Source organism: Lycium barbarum, chromosome 2 (genome assembly GCF_019175385.1).
Source record: "Lycium barbarum isolate Lr01 chromosome 2, ASM1917538v2, whole genome shotgun sequence".
NCBI lineage: Eukaryota > Viridiplantae > Streptophyta > Magnoliopsida > Solanales > Solanaceae > Lycium > Lycium barbarum.
The window spans coordinates 148,075,699-148,093,821 of record NC_083338.1 but is presented as its reverse complement, the minus strand read 5'-3'; the positions used below and the strand labels follow the sequence as shown (position 1 = coordinate 148,093,821).

The 18,123-nt window shown below is 36.0% G+C and overlaps 3 protein-coding genes and 1 non-coding gene across 12 annotated transcripts; 1 reads left to right on the top strand and 3 right to left on the bottom strand.

Moving 5' to 3' along the window:
- Positions 1 to 1,387: 1,387 nt before the first annotated feature.
- On the bottom strand, positions 1,388 to 6,302 carry LOC132627973 (B3 domain-containing protein Os07g0563300-like). Of its 8 annotated transcripts, none has more exons than XM_060343619.1 (7): positions 6,149 to 6,302; positions 4,668 to 4,763; positions 3,336 to 3,549; positions 3,090 to 3,163; positions 2,780 to 2,893; positions 2,016 to 2,241; positions 1,388 to 1,844 (listed from the first exon to the last, which is right to left on the bottom strand). In XM_060343619.1, the coding sequence occupies exons 2-7, from the start codon at positions 4,756 to 4,758 to the stop codon at positions 1,688 to 1,690; spliced, it is 876 nt and encodes a 291-aa protein (XP_060199602.1). In that variant the 5' UTR covers positions 4,759 to 4,763; positions 6,149 to 6,302; the 3' UTR covers positions 1,388 to 1,687. The 8 variants fall into 8 exon arrangements, with proteins under 8 accessions (XP_060199602.1, XP_060199609.1, XP_060199604.1 ...); XM_060343626.1 differs by having other exon boundaries at positions 3,336 to 3,542; positions 6,149 to 6,187; XM_060343621.1 differs by lacking the exon at positions 6,149 to 6,302 and adding an exon at positions 5,877 to 6,043.
- A 703-nt stretch (positions 6,303 to 7,005) lies between these two features.
- Positions 7,006 to 9,268, top strand: LOC132627971 (geranylgeranyl pyrophosphate synthase, chloroplastic-like). Its single transcript, XM_060343617.1, has 2 exons — positions 7,006 to 7,769; positions 8,773 to 9,268. The coding sequence occupies exons 1-2, from the start codon at positions 7,091 to 7,093 to the stop codon at positions 9,168 to 9,170; spliced, it is 1,077 nt and encodes a 358-aa protein (XP_060199600.1). The 5' UTR covers positions 7,006 to 7,090; the 3' UTR covers positions 9,171 to 9,268.
- A 2,177-nt stretch (positions 9,269 to 11,445) lies between these two features.
- Positions 11,446 to 11,517, bottom strand: TRNAD-GUC (transfer RNA aspartic acid (anticodon GUC)). The gene has a single exon. It is a non-coding gene; the product is annotated as a tRNA-Asp (tRNA).
- A 921-nt stretch (positions 11,518 to 12,438) lies between these two features.
- On the bottom strand, positions 12,439 to 17,911 carry LOC132627969 (methyltransferase-like protein 2). Of its 2 annotated transcripts, XM_060343615.1 has the most exons (11): positions 17,349 to 17,911; positions 16,367 to 16,595; positions 15,905 to 16,044; positions 15,611 to 15,644; positions 15,313 to 15,388; positions 14,771 to 14,948; positions 14,528 to 14,617; positions 14,348 to 14,447; positions 13,911 to 14,134; positions 13,541 to 13,678; positions 12,439 to 12,753 (listed from the first exon to the last, which is right to left on the bottom strand). In XM_060343615.1, the coding sequence occupies exons 1-9, from the start codon at positions 17,616 to 17,618 to the stop codon at positions 13,983 to 13,985; spliced, it is 1,269 nt and encodes a 422-aa protein (XP_060199598.1). In that variant the 5' UTR covers positions 17,619 to 17,911; the 3' UTR covers positions 12,439 to 12,753; positions 13,541 to 13,678; positions 13,911 to 13,982. The 2 variants fall into 2 exon arrangements, with proteins under 2 accessions (XP_060199598.1, XP_060199597.1); XM_060343614.1 differs by lacking the exon at positions 13,541 to 13,678.
- Between the last annotated feature and the right edge of the window lie 212 nt (positions 17,912 to 18,123).

Below are 18,123 nucleotides of genomic sequence, written 5' to 3'. Positions count from 1 at the left end.
TTTTTTGCGCGAAATGTCTTTCAAAAGGACTGGTCTTTAATTTTTGTCCCTCAAATTGGTGGTCTTTAATTTTAGTCCTTCGCTAAAAGCCTTTTGATTTCGGGTTCGAACCCCCGCTTAATCAAAAATTTTAAAAAAATTCGCAAGGCATAAGTTGGAATTTGCAAGAAACTTATGCCTTAAGCCAGAGTTTCAAACTCTACTTAAGACAAAAAAAAATAAAAATTACTTTGCTGAAATTTTACAAACCTGTTCCTTAAGGCCTAACTTTGGGCAAAAGTTAGGCCTTAAGTCAAATGTTTGTCTTAAGACCTAAATTTGGGTAAAAGTTTGTCTTAAGGCAAACCTCTGTCCAACTTATGCCTTGCGATTTTTATTTTATTTTTTAACTGAGGCTGAGTTCGAATACAGGACCTCGGAATATTAAGCGAAGAACAAAATTAAAAACCACCCCAGCGAAGGACATTCCTGCAAATTGCCCTGTAAATTTCATGATTTATTCAGTACCAGTATTTTAAAGGGCTAAGGGTATGAGCAAATCATTTTAGTGTTTACATATCATAAAATTACCCAGACTCCCCGGTTATAAGAAATAAATACACTCAACTTTAAAATTAACTACACCTCATGTTGTTGCATTGCCCTAATATTTCTATTATAGATGGCTAAGAGGGACCAACACCGCAATACCTTATTGTACCGAAAGCTTTATAAATTGTACACGCAATGAATGCTTGTACCAAAAGCTATATAACTTGTACACTTTAACCAACTACATTTTATCCCACGTGGACATATGTCACAGTACTTAATATTTATCCCCTTCTCGTGTATAGACGTATGCACTTCAATTTTAATTCTCCGGCACATTTATTTCCTCCGTGCACTTTTACTTGTTCACTTTTGACTTTTCACGTTCTTGCTGAATATTTATTCTCTTCTCATATATAGACGTATGCAGTTCAATTTTAATTTTCCTACACAAATTTATTTCTTCCGTGCAGTTTTACTTGTTCACTTTTGACTTTTCACATTCTTTAAGAATTAATAAATTCCACGTGAACACATGTCATAGTGCTGAATATTTATTCTCTTCTCATGTATACACGTAAGCACTTCAATTTTAATTCTCCGATACATATTTATTTCCTCCATGCACTTTTACTTGTTCACTTTTTGACTTGCCATGTGATTTTGTAATAAGCCAGTTGGCTAAATCTCATTGCTCACTACACCCATACGCGCACCCGTTACTTAGAAAGCAAAAAAATAATAATTCATATTCCATTGAATAAAGAAACAGTTATTCTTAAGCAATTGACTAAAAATTTTAAAAAAAGTTTGAATTTACATTTTTCAAAATGTTAAATAGAAAACAAGCACAAGCTACTTGAATAAGATATATTAATTAATTTTGGTAAATAATATTCATACATTTGTACACGTAAAAAATATTGAAGTTTGTTATCATATATATTTACCAAGAAAGACTAGTTTTCCAGCATCACCCTGATACTTTCTTTTTCTTGGCAATTTCAAATATATTTACCAAGACTAGTTTCCCATTATCACCCTGATTCTTTTTTTTTCTTGGCAATTTCAAATAATATTGGTCCTTTATCTGCGGAAAAAATAATAGAAAAATCAAAGAAGTATCATCACTGTGAAAATTAGGTTGGTGTTTCTCTTAATTAACTAATGTTTCTTCTTTCCTCCGGTAGGCATGCATATCAGCTGAAATTACTCCAGCCCCACTTGTACCAGCATTTTTTCGAAGGCTATTTAGGTCATGCAGAGCTCTTGTCGTCTCCTCCTCACTAATGTCACAATTGTTCATTCCAGGCCTACAAAAAATTAATTTTGATTTGTTATCAAAAAACTATAGCAATGCAGAATCTATTTACAAAAGACGGATAACTAGGCAGAGTATTGGAGCATGCATACACCCGATAAGCTAAGACTTTGAATAAACCACGAAAAGAGATTAAAAGTTACTAAAACTGCAGAAAACTTACAGCCAGTTTAACATACTGCACAGCCACCTCTTGGGCAGTTGCTCGATTTTTGTACCATATGGAAGAAGACGCCACTTCTGACATTTATCACAGGCAATCCAATCTTCTTGGACTATACCGACAGGAGCAACTGGTGGCTTAGCTCCAGATGTCAGCTCCCTTGCAATCTGTAGGCCCACGGTTGAAGGATCCTTCATAGGGGTCTCACATGCCACGTGACTATCAACTTTTTTTTTTTTTATCAGAAAACACTTAAAACAGTCAAAAATCAACAGTAAACAGATTAAAAAGATAATCTTGATCCAAATTCAGCAAACCCCATTTTCTAAATCTGTACATCTAACCAAAATACAAGCAAAGACCCATCACCCCATTAATTTAAATAAGCAACAACTAAGACGGATAGTAGAACCCATACATCAATTTACATAAAGGAGAAAGCAATAAAAGAGGGAATTTTTTTTTTTGTAACCTTGCGATAAGTAGTGCCATCAGGCTCAACGACCCATCCAGCTTCAGCAGAAAGAGCTTTGAAGAAAGCACTTAGTAAAATTATGTTGCAAGATGCTAAATGGTTAAATCACTAGTTAACCTAGGATGTCCAAAACAGATGATATATCACCACTAGTGCTATATCATAAATCAGATTTAAATGACCAATTTGTTGTGCAGAGAGCACTCAGTAAAAACAACTTTCTAAATGCTAAATGGTTAAAGCCTTTGTTAACCTAAAAAGGTTCAAAAGAGTTGGAAAAAGAAACCACCTTTACGAAGACGCAACTCTCCTGCACTTTGTTTCTTGACTGGTAGCTTTCCATTTGCATTCTCACCTTGTTCTCTCTGCTTTTCTTTTACTTTAGACAACTTATCCATGGTCCCTACAAGAGAAAACATGTAACATAATTGGAGCACGAAATACCATTCGAAGTACATGAAACTATTTTCCCATCTTTCTTTCCTAACCACAATAACAACCTTCGAATACATAAAATTTGCTGCAGCTATATCGATGAAGACCAGAGTACCATTTCTTTCCATATTTTATAAAGATTTCAGGTCTTCAGGAGCATTTACCTCGAAGGCTATTTAGGTGACGCAGAGCTCTTGTCGTCTCCTCCTCGCTAATGTCACAATGGTTCATTCCAGGACTACAAAAAATTAATTTTGGTTTGTTATCACCAAATTATAGCAATTCAGGGATCTATTTACAAAAGACAGATAACTAGGCAGAGTATTGGAACATGCATACACTCGATAGGCTAAGACTTTGAATAAACCACGAAAATAGATTAAAAGTTCCTAAAACTGCAGAAAACTTACAGCCAGTTTAACATACTGCAAAGCCACCTCTCAGGTAGTTGCTTGATTTCTGTACCATATGGAAGAAGACGCCACTTCTGACATTTATCACAGGCAACCCAATCTTCTTGGATACCGACTGGTGGCTCAGCTGCAGATGTCAGCTCCTTCGCACTCTGTATACCCACAGCTGAAGGATCCTTCATAGGGGTCGCACATGCCACATCACTATCAACTTTTTTTTATCAGAAACCAATAAAACAGTAAAAAATCCACTGTAAACAGATAAAAAAGATAATCTTGATCCAAGATTCAGCAAACCCATTTACCAAATCTACAGATCCAACCAAAATCCAAGCAACAACCCATCACCCCATTAATTTAAGTAAGCAACAACTAAGACAAATACTACAATTTACATAAAGGAGAAAGCAAATAAAAGAGAGAAAAGTTAGTAACTTTGCGATAAGTAGTGCCATCAGGCTCAACGATCCAGCCAGCTTCAGCACAAAGAGCCTTACCTCATTGTTATCAGTTATCACCATGTTTAGGAAGATTATAGTTCCCTTGTGCTCTTAACCCTGTATAAATCTTAACTTCCATTCCTCTCCTCCTCCTTTCTCTTCTCCTATTGTTCTCTCTTTCCCTCCGAGATGGTTCCTCCTCCCACTACTACCACTACCACCACCGTCGGCTGCCGCAGAAGACGACGCCACCGAACCCCCAGCTTCCCACATCATTTTCCCCTAAAATTTCTTGATTTTGAAGAAAAATTTGCTCTCTCAAAATTAAAAAAAAATCTTTCTTTTCTGTGATATATAGAATTATGAATCGGAAGAAGAAGAAGAAGAAAATGGGGCTGGTCCCAGGTGGGACTACTAAGGGTGTTCAGACAGCAGGTGGGTTTTGCATAGTGTGGTGGTATAGGTAATAAGCTGCCAACCTCTATAAAGCATTTTTTGGGACTACTCATGAGAAATACGTTCCAAGCCTATAGAAGAATCTGAGTGATTTCCAACTCTCGATAATTTCCCGTCCTTCTAGCCTTCCACTTTTCAGCCTACCAAGACTATCTAAGACTAATTCAGGATATCTAATGATCGATTTGTCATGTAGGAAACTCTTAGCACAATTTTGTCGCAAGATGCTATATGGTTAAATCACTAGTTAACCTCACATGTTCAAAACACGTGATATCTCACCAATCGAGGGCTATATAATAAATCAGATCTAAAATGAGCAACTTGTTGTGTAGAAAGCACTCAGTAGAAACAACATTTAGCTGGTAAATGTTAAATGGTTAAAGCATTAGTTAAGCAAAAAAGTTCAAAGGAGTTAGCAAAAAGAAACCACCTCCTGCACTTTGTTTCTTGACTGGTGGCTTTCCATTTGCATTCTCAGCTTGTTCTCTCTGCTCTTCTTCTACTCTAAACAACTTACTCATGGTTCCTACAAGAGAAAACATATAACATATTTGGAGCACGAAAGACAATTCGAAGTACATGAAACTATTTACGCGTCGTTTTTCTTTCCTAACAAAAATAACAACTTGCAAATACATTAAATTTGCTGAAGCTATATCGAAAAAGACCAGAGTATCATTTCTTCCCATATTTTATAAGGATTTCAGGAGCACGTCCTAAATTGTGAAATTGGGTCTTCCGAGAATTTACCTTAATGGTAAAAAAAAAAAAAAAGGTCATTTTTGTATTCCAACTCTCCACATCACCTATTTATCCATTGGTGATGAGTAAAACCATTTAACTAAATTTTTCACTTAGAATTACCCTATTGATCCTCTCTACCCCATAAAGGTAAAGATAAGGTCTGCGTACATCTTACCCTCCCCAGACCCCACTTGTGAGATTACACTGGGTATGTTGTTGTTGAAATTATCCGATTGATCTTCGCACAGGGAGGCTAGGCAGAAAGGACAAGTAACCAACTCTGGTCTATGAGAAAAATTGTCAAATACAAAGTATAATTCATTCCTATCAAGTTAATTTTTTTAACAAATAGTAGTAAGACAACAACAGACCCATAAGAAAACTGAGCATCTAAAGAATTTAAACCTAGTCGGTGCAAACTATGATCCAAGTCAAAGACTGAAACTTTAGGGGAATCGATAAACAAATAGTCTCTTGAAAGTAAAATTAAAACAAACCCAGAAAAAAACAAGAAGAACAGACAGGATAAACAATCAGCTCAGTGTAGACATCGAAATTTTATGGAACTGTACAAGACGAGTCCAGTCCATCTTCCAATTCAAAGGTCCGTTGGGTTTCTTGGAGGCTACTCTACCCTAAACCCTAGCTCACACTTATATAAAAAGGGGCACATAATCCCTTGAAAAGACATCTCGAATATCCCATAAACTCAAGGGTATTCAGAAGAGATCAAGGCATCAAATACTGCCTTTATCAAACTGTCCGACGTTCTTAAAGATCAAATACATCACAAGGAGGTCATCCTACATTCAAGAAATACGCTACTAACGGCACTCGAATTACAGAGAAAGTTCAGGAGGAAAGAACCAGGGAATAAACAGGATTGTACCCACACCATTTATCAATAAAATATTCCTGTTTCTTCATATTTGCTTGTGGTTGCAGTTTAGTTTCCGCATATAAAAATTTGTTGCAAACACTCAGATCAAAACACATCAGCAAAACACCAGAATTCAAGTTTAAGAAGCTTGAAATAATCAGCAAAATAAAGGGTTTCTAGAGATTAAGCAACTGACAGTAATGTGATCGATTATGCGAAAAGGGAAACAATCAACTACAAGTACAATAAAAATAGCTGCTGTCATAAAGAAACAAGAAAAAAAAAACCTGCTTAGTTGATAAGAAGAAAGGGTCTTTAACTGTTTTTCTGATCCCAGGTTAACGTGAGCCAGCAAATACTTTAGTTTGGTTTTTTAACGGTTGAAGAATTATAGTATAAAAAGAATTGTTAATACTATAAAGATGGTTAAAGGATTAGTATAATAGTACTATATAATTTAGTTTAGCGATCGTGCGAACTAATTGGGAGTCCAAATTGTTGGGTCTATAATGGACTGGCTATGACTTATGGCCCAATCCAGAAAGCTGGCCTGCTTATTTGCATTTTGAGCCCTATTTTGTGCTAGTCTTTAATTTTTATCCTTCAAAATCAAACTTATGCCTAGAGGGACATAAAGTATATATCATAATATCACCAAATTATGCCAACTCCCTTAAAAATTAAGAAGTTCAAGAAGAGCTAGGGATTAAGAATTTATGTGGTTGAACATGAATTTACTTGAATAAAAAGATAAATTTTGTGACGTTAAAAATTTTAAACTAAGAATATCTTGATTTCAAATTTAAATCCCTGCTCAGTTAAAAATTTTAAAAAAATCGCAAGGCTTTGCAAATTCTACCCATGTAACTGTAAGGTAGAATTTGTATGGATAGAATTTGCAAAATTATGCCTTAAGGCAGAATTTGCGTGGATAGATTTGTAAATTGGCAGAATTTGAGCTGAAGTTTAAAACCACAACCTCAAGTATAGTATTTGGCGAAGGGTGAGGCGAAGGGCAAAACACAAATACCACTAATTTGAAGGACAAAAATTAAAGACCATCCTAAAGGAAGGACAATCCGCACAAAAAAATGAACAAACACAGTAGCGGTCCAACTTCTCCATCCTATTTAAGGGTCCATTTTATTTATTTAATTGCATCTTGCATAACACTATTTTTAGCTTACTTTCTGCAAGGCAGTAGTACCGCAAATCTCGCAGAAAAAAAAATGAGATCTATGAATCTCGTTGATTCATGGGCTCAAGCTTGTTTAGTTTTGAATCAAACCTTACCTTATAAATCCTTCAATAATGGATTCATGAAAATCCCTCTCAAAAATCCCAAAATCAAACCCCAAACAAGACCCATAAGCATTTCAGCTATAGCTACCAAAGAAGATGAAAAAGTTGTTACCGAGCAGTTCAATTTCAAACTCTACGTAGCAGAAAAGGCTATTCTTGTAAACAAAGCATTAGATGAGGCTATTATAATAAAAGACCCACCTGTTATCCACGAATCAATGCGTTACTCCCTTCTGGCCGGCGGTAAACGTGTCCGGCCAATGCTTTGCCTCGCCGCCGCCGAACTCGTCGGCGGCGACCAAAGCGCGGCCGTGCCGGCAGCTTGCGCCGTCGAGATGATACATACGATGTCGTTAATTCATGATGATTTGCCTTGTATGGATAATGATGATCTCCGCCGTGGAAAACCGACGAACCATAAAGTGTACGGTGAGGATGTGGCGGTGCTTGCTGGAGATTCGTTACTTGCGTTTGCGTTTGAGTATATTGCTACGGCGACGACGGGAGTTTCGCCGGCGAGGATAGTTGCTGCCGTTGCTGAATTGGCGAAATCTATTGGAATTGAAGGGTTAGTAGCTGGACAAGTGGCGGATATAGCTTCTACAGGTAATCATAGAAGTGTTTCACTAAAATCAGCATTTGGCGAAGTTGTATTTAGAATTTTAAAAACAATTAAATATTTTTTTTGCAAAAACAAAAACTAAACATAACTTAGCTTGTTTCCCAAGTTTTTGGGAGGCAAAAATGCTTATTTTTTTATAAAGATGTTTATTTTAAAAAGTGAGTTGTTTGACAATCTTTTAGAGAAAATAAGTGTTTCTGAAGTACTAGAAACTCTTTTTCATAAACTAAAAGAAGTATGCTAAAAACACTTTTGTGGGAAGCGTTTTTCGAGAAATTACACGTTGAATCACTTTCTAAAAGGTTGGTTCAGGGGCGGATTTAGAGGGTGCCTCGGTAAAAAAATTACAGTGTAATATAGAGTAATTTTTTTGTCTTTATGTATGTATATTAACTGTTGATTATTCTGAACAAATGCAAAAAGTTAGCTCAAGCGGTCCAGATATTCAAAATTATCTCTAGCGTCCTAAGTTTGATTCCCATTGATAACATTATTTATTATATTTAGCTTTTATTATTTTTTTTGAACTCCTGAATGAAAATTCTGAATCCGCCACGGGATTGATCAAACATTAATTGCTGCTCAAAAGTACAACAACAACAACATACCTAATGTAGTCCCACAAAATAGGGTCTGGAAAGTGTAGGAATTAGGCAGACCTTACCCCGACCTTTGTGGGGTAAATAGATTGTTTTCGATTGATCCTCGACTATTGCACAAAAGTACGAGTACTTTTTACATAAATTGGTCAAACACAAACGGCTCTAATTTTAGAAGCTTGACCAAACGGACTTCTCTACAATTCTACACACTCTCAGTCATACGAAAATACCTAGTAGCCGTCCTATTTATAATAGTATGAAATCAACTTTAATTCAAAATAGAAGAAGCTATACTTATATAAATTTGAATATAAATCTTTACTAGATATGAATTAAAATAATAATATTAATTTCCTACAATTTTGATTATTTTTTTTTCCAACAGGTAACCCTAATGTGGGATTAGACACGCTTGAATTCATCCACATACACAAAACAGCAGCATTACTAGAAGCTTCAGTAGTACTAGGAGCAATCCTAGGTGGCGGGAACGAAGATGACGTGGACAAGTTAAGGAGCTTTGCTAGATGTATTGGACTATTATTTCAAGTAGTTGATGATATACTTGACGTTACAAAGTCATCTGAAGAGCTCGGAAAAACTGCTGGAAAAGATTTGGCAGTGGATAAAACGACGTATCCGAAACTTATGGGATTAGAAAAGGCTAAGGAATTTGCGGCAGATCTTAACAGGGAAGCTAAAGAACAGTTGGTTGAATTTGATCCACGTAAAGCTGCTCCTTTGATTGCTTTGGCTGATTATATTGCTTATCGTGAAAATTAGGAAGAAAAAAAAATTGTCTGTAATATTTCATTTTTCATCCTTTGATTTGAATCTTGATTTAACAAGTGAAAATGAAAGGTGATTTATCACTTAACCAATTCCTGTTGTTAGAAATTGGATGTTCATATTCACCTATAGTTTCAGCCACTAACGCTTATGTCAAAGGACTTGTCTACATTATGCTCCATCCGTGGGGCCTTTCCCTAAAACAAATTCCAATTGTTAGAAATTGGAAGTCCCAATGTGGCTTTAGGTTACGAATTCAAGTAGTCGAATCAATCATTAATGTTTATGTTAGAGTATCTGCCTACATTAGTGTGATCCTTCCCTGAATTTTGCGTGAATACGAAATATTTTGTGTGACGAGCAGACTTATGTCTGTATAATTTTATACTCCTTCCGTTGTTAAATAAATGGTGTTTTAGGTTTTTCATTTTGTTTCAAAAAGTGTGCTCTAGGATTTCAAGAATAAATTGATCTTATTCTTTCAAAATTACCCTTATTTAATTAGGGGTAAATTAGTAAAAATACTTCTAATTTTCTGGGAGTGAGCAATTTTTTAAGGAATTTACGGCCGAGCTTAACAGGGAAGCTAAAGAACAGTTGTAATACTTTATTTTTCAGGCTTGTGATTTGAATCTTGATTTAACAATTGAAAATGAAAGGTGATTTGTTACTTAACCAATTCCTATTGTTAGAAATTGGATGTTAATATTCAGCTATACTTTACTGGTTAAGTCGTGAATTCAATCATATGTAAAGGACTTCGCCTACATTACACTCCTTGAGTATGGCCCTTATTAAACCAATTCCTATTGTAAGAAATTGGAAGTCCCCTTATGGCTTTAGGTTACGAATTCAAGTAGTAGAATCAATCATTAATGTTTATGTTAGAGTATCTACTTACATAATGTGATCCTTCTCTGAATCTTGCGTGAATGCGAAATATTTTGTGTGACGAGCAGACTACGTTTGTATAATTTTATATTCCATCCGCTTCTAAATAAATGATGTTTTAGGTTTTTCATTTTGTTTCAAAATAAGTAGTGCTTTAGAATTTCAAGAAGAAATTGATGTTATTCTTCAAAACTTACCCTTATTTACATAGTCAAAAATTAAGTAGCTTTTCTAGAAAAGATGTGATTTAGAAAGAGGTAAATTTAAGGCTTAATGCATATGAGACCCCCTAAACTTATCTCTTTTTTCCATTTTGGCACCTCAACTAAGTGTTGTTCCTATTGAACCTCTGAACTCGTCTTCAAGTGTGTCTATCAAACTCCCTAAAGCTGATTTTTATTAGAAGCAGAATTAAATTGGGGAAATGAAGGTGGAGTAATATTTTAGACATGTGGTAAGCTATTCTTTAGGTCATGGATGTGTCGCTTTCTCCTAATTCTGCCATTCCACTGCCAGCATAATTAAGAACTACTCTTTTTTTCCCCTCTCAATTGCTGCTAATCGTAGCTAAAAGATGACATAATTAAATTAGAATATATATTAGCGTGTTGCTACATTGAAGATGGAATACTATGTAAGTCGGATCGTGTTTGATAGACACACTTGAGGACAAGTTCAGGAGTTCAATAGAAACAACATTTAGTTGAGATGCCAAAATGAAAAAAAGATAAATTTAGGGGGCCGCATATGCATTAAGCCTAAATTTAATTAGGGGTAAGTTAGTAAAAACACTCTTAATTTTCTGAGAGTGAGCAATTTCTTAAGGGGACATAAGCTAAAAACACCACTTATTATGAAACAGAGGAAGCATAGAAATGCATTTGTGGATACAGCATCATGAATCAAGTTTTTTTTTGTGTGTTTAGAATCAGGTAAGGATTATATTCGGAAATGTTGATTTTTTTTTGTTTATTTCAAACTTTTGGAGTGATTCAGCAGCGATTGGTATTCATCAGTTGTTGGAATTTGGAAATGCCGAAGTGTATGTGTACTCTGATGGACCACATGATGGGGTGATTTGGGCCACATTTTTTCAAGTTGGTTCCTCGAGAAAGCGAAACTACAGTTTGCCAACCTTGGCTGTATGTTCAAAGAAGTAAAAATGAGGAAAATGGAAATGATTTTAGATACTAAACCGAAATCTTAAAGGAGTTAAGTAAAAGTTAACCTTAGATTATCCAATGCTAAAAGAAACATAATCCTGAGATTATCATCATGCTGGCATGAATACCTTGATTAGTCTTGAAGTGCTTAACTGATCGGACAAACAATACTAAAACACAAAATGAATAAAATAAGCTTTTATAAAAGTGTAAAACGCCGTTGCCGGGGATCGAACCCGGGTCACCCGCGTGACAGGCGGGAATACTTACCACTATACTACAACGACCTTGTTGACAAGGTCCTTCAGGACATCTTTCTATTGATTGTCCTGCAAAATGTTTCTTTAACCAAACGAATGAATGCATTTGCTATATTGACAAACTATATTCCGTCCGATTAGACTATGCTTTTGCTACAATTGCATGTAGAACTCCATATAACATTATAACTAATACAGTACCATATTTAATTCGGTATTAATTATACCTCCAATTGAACTGCAGTAACATTATCAGTTCTGATTAAATACTACAACCGATTTTTATTTGTATGTATCTTATCTAAAGACCAAATGACATAATGGATAAGAAAAGACTTTTCCCATCCAATGGAGATATCCTTTTACCCCGGACTCCCGGAGTATCATTTATCCTTGCAAGTGGTGGCTGCAGTGAAGTACAGAAATGCAAACTAATGAAATATACCGGCTTCTACTTTTGGATAATTGAATGCGATATCATCTTCAGGTGTTTAAACTTGCCTGTGTAAACACGTACTACTTAGTACTTACCTTGAATTTTCCATTCAATTTCTTTTTTAAATAAACATAGTGTCCGGACCAACTTGCGCGCTCAACTAATTCCACGTAATACATGCTATCTCCCACTAGCACATGTACTAGGTAACTATGTCCGTTGTCCACCAAGGTACCTTAAAATTTTCATTCGTATACTTATTAATTTTGTGGTGTATACAAATTGTAACAGGAGTGTTCATTTTTTAAAACCAAAACAGAAGAAAAAAAAAATGGTGGGAAAATGGTAGTAATACGTTTGGAGTTTTTTTTTTTTTTTTTTTTTTTTCAATTAGAAAAACTTAAGGCCCCAAGCATAAAGCAAAGGAAAGATTGCCCACTTCCCATAAATATCAACTGCTTGTCTGAAAACGATTAATTCATCGAAATGACAGAGAACGTAAACAAGGCCACTGGAAATAAGTATCTTTGTCCTGTTCATTGCCCTGGCAACCTCCAATGAAGGATAAATGTTTATACACAACTGACGTTTAGTTTCAAAAGAAAGCGTTCGAGGAAATTAGTTCAGCACTGAACAGAGGTATCTGTAAAATGCAAAGCTTCAAAATATTGCTTTCACAGAGAATTTGAGTTGCTAGTGCAAAATACTGTGGTGAATGTTGTTGGCTGGCTAAGAAATAGTGAGACAAAGCCTTCCCAGCAGATGGTTCAAGTCATTAACAATCACATTGAATTGAATATGATATATAAACTTTGTCGTAAGGCCCCCTGAACAGAAATAGGAAAAGGAAGTCAGAAAGACGCATAATACATTAATCAATCAACCAATCAACAAAATAGCATATTACATAATTGAGCACAATTCTGCAGAAATAATCAACGGATCAAGTAAGTTGCAAAGATAGATAACGCAAAGTCATACATGTTCCATTTCGTGCACATAATGGCCAAATCCCAAGATATAATAGCAATGAAGGTTCTAGCATGCTCTCCCAACTTAAGGCCAACGCTCAAAGCTTTGATTGACACACTACCAACCAAAATGTGTGCCTTGCTCAATAATGAGATATGCAGAAACTATGGCAATTTCAGCCCAAATGGGTGTGACTTACTTACACAAGATTGGGTTACAATCTTCTGAGGTCCAAAGATGCAATTTGAGTTTAAAGCACAACTAATCTGAACAACTTTTTTTTTTTGTTGAAGACTAATCTGAACAACTTAGAAAGAGAGAAGATACACATATCCTCTACACTTGATCCACATAATTTCAACTGCGTGCACTTAAATGGCCTTCCAAAACCCAGAACTGCACTCTGTGAGCTAGAGCATGAAAAACTTCCAATGACTTCAGTTGGTCAAAGATTATTTTTAAATATATTTTTTTTTTAAAAGATTTAGGTTTCAACTTTAAAAAATGAGAGGAACTTAGCAACTCTAGCTACTATTACAAAGGCTCAACCATGAACCAGATCTTAGTCCTCAATCTTGAAAACTACTTTTTACAGTAGAAATTGAAACAAAAATAGAGATTTCTAGGCTACCAAGGACTCACAAAGTTGTCGACTTGAATATATGTACTCCATAGAGAGCATGAGTTGGACTTTTATGGCAGACAACCATTCGTTATGAACACATAATGCATGTCATCCCCCTTTCCTAGTGTTTTATCATAGTTGTTGCAACCAGACCTCTGCAATTTTTGGGTATCGAACAATTATACTCAGGGCAAGACTTTCTTCTAGAGAAGAAAGTTCAAATGAAATTATAGCAGACAAAAGCTATCTCTACTTCTTTCACCATGCCTAAACTGCACTACTAAAGACAAATTAGACATTCGGGAACCACAATTGATGTGACGAAATGATACAAGTATAACAATATTCTTCCACTGATGATTAAAAAGGAAGGAGAAAACCACATACAAAGAGAAATCGTCAGGGTGCCATGTCGTTGGACTGAAACTTCTCAGTAAGAGGTGTTTCTACCAGGATCCGTTATTTTTCAGTTGTCTTACTAACAAAATATCTCAAATCCTGAAAATGAAGAGGTTCATTCCCCCAAGAAGTCCAGCCAGTTATCATTTCTCTAGCGAACAGTTCAATGCAGCGAGCAGGCCTAGACCCCGGCAAATAATCTAGCAGCAGCTCTAGTAACATGAGGTAAGAGGAAATTATCAGACAGTAATTCTGATGATAAATAGTAGAAAAGATCAACAAGATTACTTCACTAGTCCAGCCCGCTTTCCCAACCCAAAAAGGTAAAGACCAATTGAAAAGGGAAAAAACGGAAAATGACACTATCGAAAAGAGGAAAAAGAATCAAATGAGGACCAGAAGGTGTAGCAGCTTTGACAGGTTACCTCCAATGGGCGGTTTCCTTGAATAATCGCCGGGAACACTAATGAACACTTGATTATCCGGTATGGGATTCAATTTTGTTAAATTACCAGAATGCGTATCCTGCAAAGACATGGAAAAGTGATTAAAGAGTAGCTTTAAGCCTTTAACAAAGGCGACTGCAAGGCATGGAACAAGCTTACCTTTCCATCACAGTAACCTAGGAGAAGACATTCATATGGTCGGTGATGAAAGAGGTCCAATTCACCAGTCATCATCCCATTAGCCTTAACCTATAACAAAAATCAAAATAGAAAACACATACTTTTAAGTCAATATCACTGTTCATCAGTGTTTTTATAAATTCCTCATCTGTCTCCTTCTCATTCTCTCTCAGGGTAAAAGGCAGCTTAAAGATAGCCTCACAGTTCTGGGAAGAATGATACCTTCAACCAGTAAAAGCTAGCTGCATATTTTACTCCCCATTTGGGAAATAACTGATTCTGCACAAAACCTCGCAATTTCTCCCTGTTGGTAACCCACAATGCAACAAGTGCTCCGGAGGTATGACAAAGTTGCTTGACAGGGAGAGATAAGAAGTATCGATTAGGCAAAGTTGGGTACCTGCAACCACATGTAACGACACATTGAATAGAAGCAATCTACAACACAGACCTTCATCTCTAATAGTTTGAGCTTCTAATATACAGAGCAGACAAATATTGACCCGTTCTAGTCACTTACAGGAAATCAAAACGTACAATATCTGTTTCGTTCAACTGCCTTCCTATGTCTGCCCACCCCCACCCCACCGCAAAATTTAAAGACGTCCCCTATAGGGTGCACAGGATATAAACTGTTCTTCTCTGACATTCTTCGGTAAAAAAAACTTCGCAGAGAGTGGAACCCTTGGAAAACAAATACTAGGCAAAGCTAGCTAATAATCTAGAAGCAAGAGAGACAAATCTCGGGAAGGATTAACACGCACCTCAGTTTCTGATGAGCGCTGCCATTTTCCCAAGGGGGGTCTAGAACTATGAGATTGAAGCCACAATCAGAATCAGCTGAAAGAAGAAAACACCACTCAAAGTTTAAACAGACGGCTCCTGCATTTTAGCATATGCATTAACCATGAAAACTAATATTTGGCAAGAAATGAGGATTTCTGCCTGTAAACTGTATACTTCCCAATACATTGCAGGTCCATGCAAATGGAATTAATACGCATTTGCACTGGACAGTAGGTCCCGCTCAAACAGAAAGAAGAAAGGATCTTGGGTCATTACCTGGGATTAAATTGTCAATCTGCCTCAAATCAGACTTCAAGCCACCAAGAACAATAAAACCAAAAAGTCAGATCTAATCCCATGCACACAAATTAGATTCAAAGATACCAAAACCACAAAGTAAAAAAAAAATGAAAGCCATCAGTAAATCCAAATGATTCTGGATTTGAGATTTTCGAGAGAGAAAAGAAAAGAGCATTTCTCAGAAAGGCAAATATTTAATTCCATTTGCATGAACCTACAACATAGACTAATTAATGAAACAACTAAAGAAGCACCTGCTTCATATCATACCATATAGAAACAGCTCCTTTTGGGAATTATATACTTGTGATTGAAAAGCTCAGCCTCTATATCACAGCTTTCCTCATTGGCAATTAGATTATTAAATGCAGGAGTGACTCTTTGCTCAATACTCCGAACAAGTGTTGAACCTGGAAACCATGCAGAAAACAACTAGAATACATAAGCGTGCCAGCACCGAAAGAAATGTGCTAATAATTTACTTAAATTTGTATTGAAATGTATAAAGGGTGACTTGGAAATAGTAGAGTTGCACCGTTGATGACCAACAGGTCACGGGAGCAAAGCACGGTAACAGCCTCTTTTGCAGAAACGCAAGGAATACCACATAAAGTATCCACCCACTCTCGCTATCCCCACACACTAGTCAGGGAGCATTTTGTACACGAGGGGAACCATTAAGCCCATTTACACAGGAATGCATCATAGAAAACTATTGTAAGTTAAGCATACCTCCATCTTGGGAAGTTTTATCATCTTGATGGCAATTGAGAACAATCTCATACAACGGAGCTTGCCAAACACTTCCGAGCTCCAGAAAGGATAGCTCACTACTTTCCTGCGACAACTCCTTACATCCCCCCGCAGCACATCCATCATTCCTCAAATTTCTCAAATCTTTCAAAAGATCAGTAGCTTCAAGCAGAGCTTCATGCGCTTTCAACAAAAACGGCTTCACCTCCTTCAACACAAAGCAGTGAAACAAAGAGTTACTACTCAAATGTCACACTCAACCCGTTTGGCCATAAAAATTATTCACCTTTTTCCAGAATAATTTTTCACTTTATTTGGAAATCAGCACTTGGCCATGAATATTTCAAATCCAACTTGAACTTGTCTTTCAAATTTGGAAAACAGCTTCTAACTTGTTTTCCAACTCACTTTTAGTTTCGAAGTTAGTACATTTAAACATGAACATCATTCCAAATATTCTTTCTTTGCAAAAACTATAACCAAACACAACTCAATCTTCAATTCCAACTCCATAAATTCCAAATAAAGTGAAAAATATTTGGAATCTATAACCAAATGCCTACTTAATACACAGACGATAAGCAGATGTATATTGAACATAGCCGATAAATTATTTTGAATATAGTGTGCTCACGTGTACTCCGCATCATAGGCTTAGCTAGCGTTTGGCCATAGATTTTGGATCAGATTTTGAAAATTTATCTTCAAATTATCTGCTTGGCCACGGCACAACTTCAAAAACTCAAATTTTCAAGTTTCAAATTTCTACTTCAAAATCTGTGACCAAACGGAAGCTAAACGCATAGAAAATAAGCAGCTCTAAATTGATTATACAGTAATAGGTAAACTTTTTTGAAATTAAAACTTTTATTCTGTCACGAGGAAGTAGTGCGAGCAGTGTTTTCAGTAGTATTCCTCACAATTAACTTAAATTGGAAGAAAAAGTTAAATTTAACGGTACCTGATGACGTTGATCGGCGATTTGTTCGCGTTCATTGAGAGACTGAGGCTTTTTCTTCTGTTTACGTTTTCGTTTTCTAGAATCTTCGATAGCTTTTGGAGATTGTGTTGAATTCGAGGAATCGAAGAACCGAGAGTAATATGTAGCAGGCGAAACCCTAACCCGGGTGTAAGAACGGTTCAGTATTCGAACCGGGTCGATGAATAAGGCGTTTGAGTTAAGCTTATAAATTCCTGATTCCATGAACAATCGCAATTGATTGTCTTCCATCTTCAAAATTTTGTAAGACCCTGTTTGGATTGGCTTATTTTAGGTGCTTTTAATACTTTGAATTCGGGTAAAGATAACAAAAGTTTAAGTCCATCCAAACAGGTTCTAATTGTTCTGATTTTCGGTTTCGGAAGTACTAACTATGCTGGCTTGTTGATCGGACAAATGCCGGCGGGAAACGGGAAAGTTTGTTTGTCTTGTGGTCCCCGCTTTTGCTTGAATTTCCGTTGAAGTCCTCGAATGTTTTCTTTTCACCTCCCGGCCCCACTTTTACTTTTTTCACTTTCATTAGTGATCATTACAAAATTCTGAATTGAATATTTATGAATATGAAATCAAATCACAAAATACTTTTATTTTTACACATGAAAATAACACAAACTTTTTTATAAGATTATTTTTTTGTATTTTAATTATAAAGGGCTAAGAGGGTCTAGTGAAAATTTCTTTTATATCTCCTAAGATGAGAGTAAAGTCTGTGTACACTCTACCTCTTCACACCTCA

Bases quoted from the DNA above. Each gene is read 5' to 3' on its own strand.
- LOC132627973 (XM_060343619.1), bottom strand. From the start codon at position 4,758: ATGAGTAAGTTGTTTAGAGTAGAAGAAGAGCAGAGAGAACAAGCTGAG. The intron at 3,550-4,667 runs GTGGTTTCTTTT...GATAAAAAAAAG, and splicing joins CAAGAAACAAAGTGCAGGAG to TTGATAGTGATGTGGCATGT. The intron at 2,894-3,089 runs GTAAATGCTCCT...TTTCTCTTGTAG, and splicing joins TCACCTAAATAGCCTTCGAG to GGACCATGGATAAGTTGTCT.
- LOC132627971 (XM_060343617.1), top strand. From the start codon at position 7,091: ATGAGATCTATGAATCTCGTTGATTCATGGGCTCAAGCTTGTTTAGTT. The intron at 7,770-8,772 runs GTAATCATAGAA...TTTTTCCAACAG, and splicing joins GGCGGATATAGCTTCTACAG to GTAACCCTAATGTGGGATTA.
- LOC132627969 (XM_060343615.1), bottom strand. From the start codon at position 17,618: ATGGAAGACAATCAATTGCGATTGTTCATGGAATCAGGAATTTATAAG. The intron at 15,389-15,610 runs GTAATGACCCAA...TTCTTCTTTCAG, and splicing joins GATTGACAATTTAATCCCAG to CTGATTCTGATTGTGGCTTC. The intron at 14,618-14,770 runs GTATCATTCTTC...TTTTTGTTATAG, and splicing joins CTAGCTTTTACTGGTTGAAG to GTTAAGGCTAATGGGATGAT.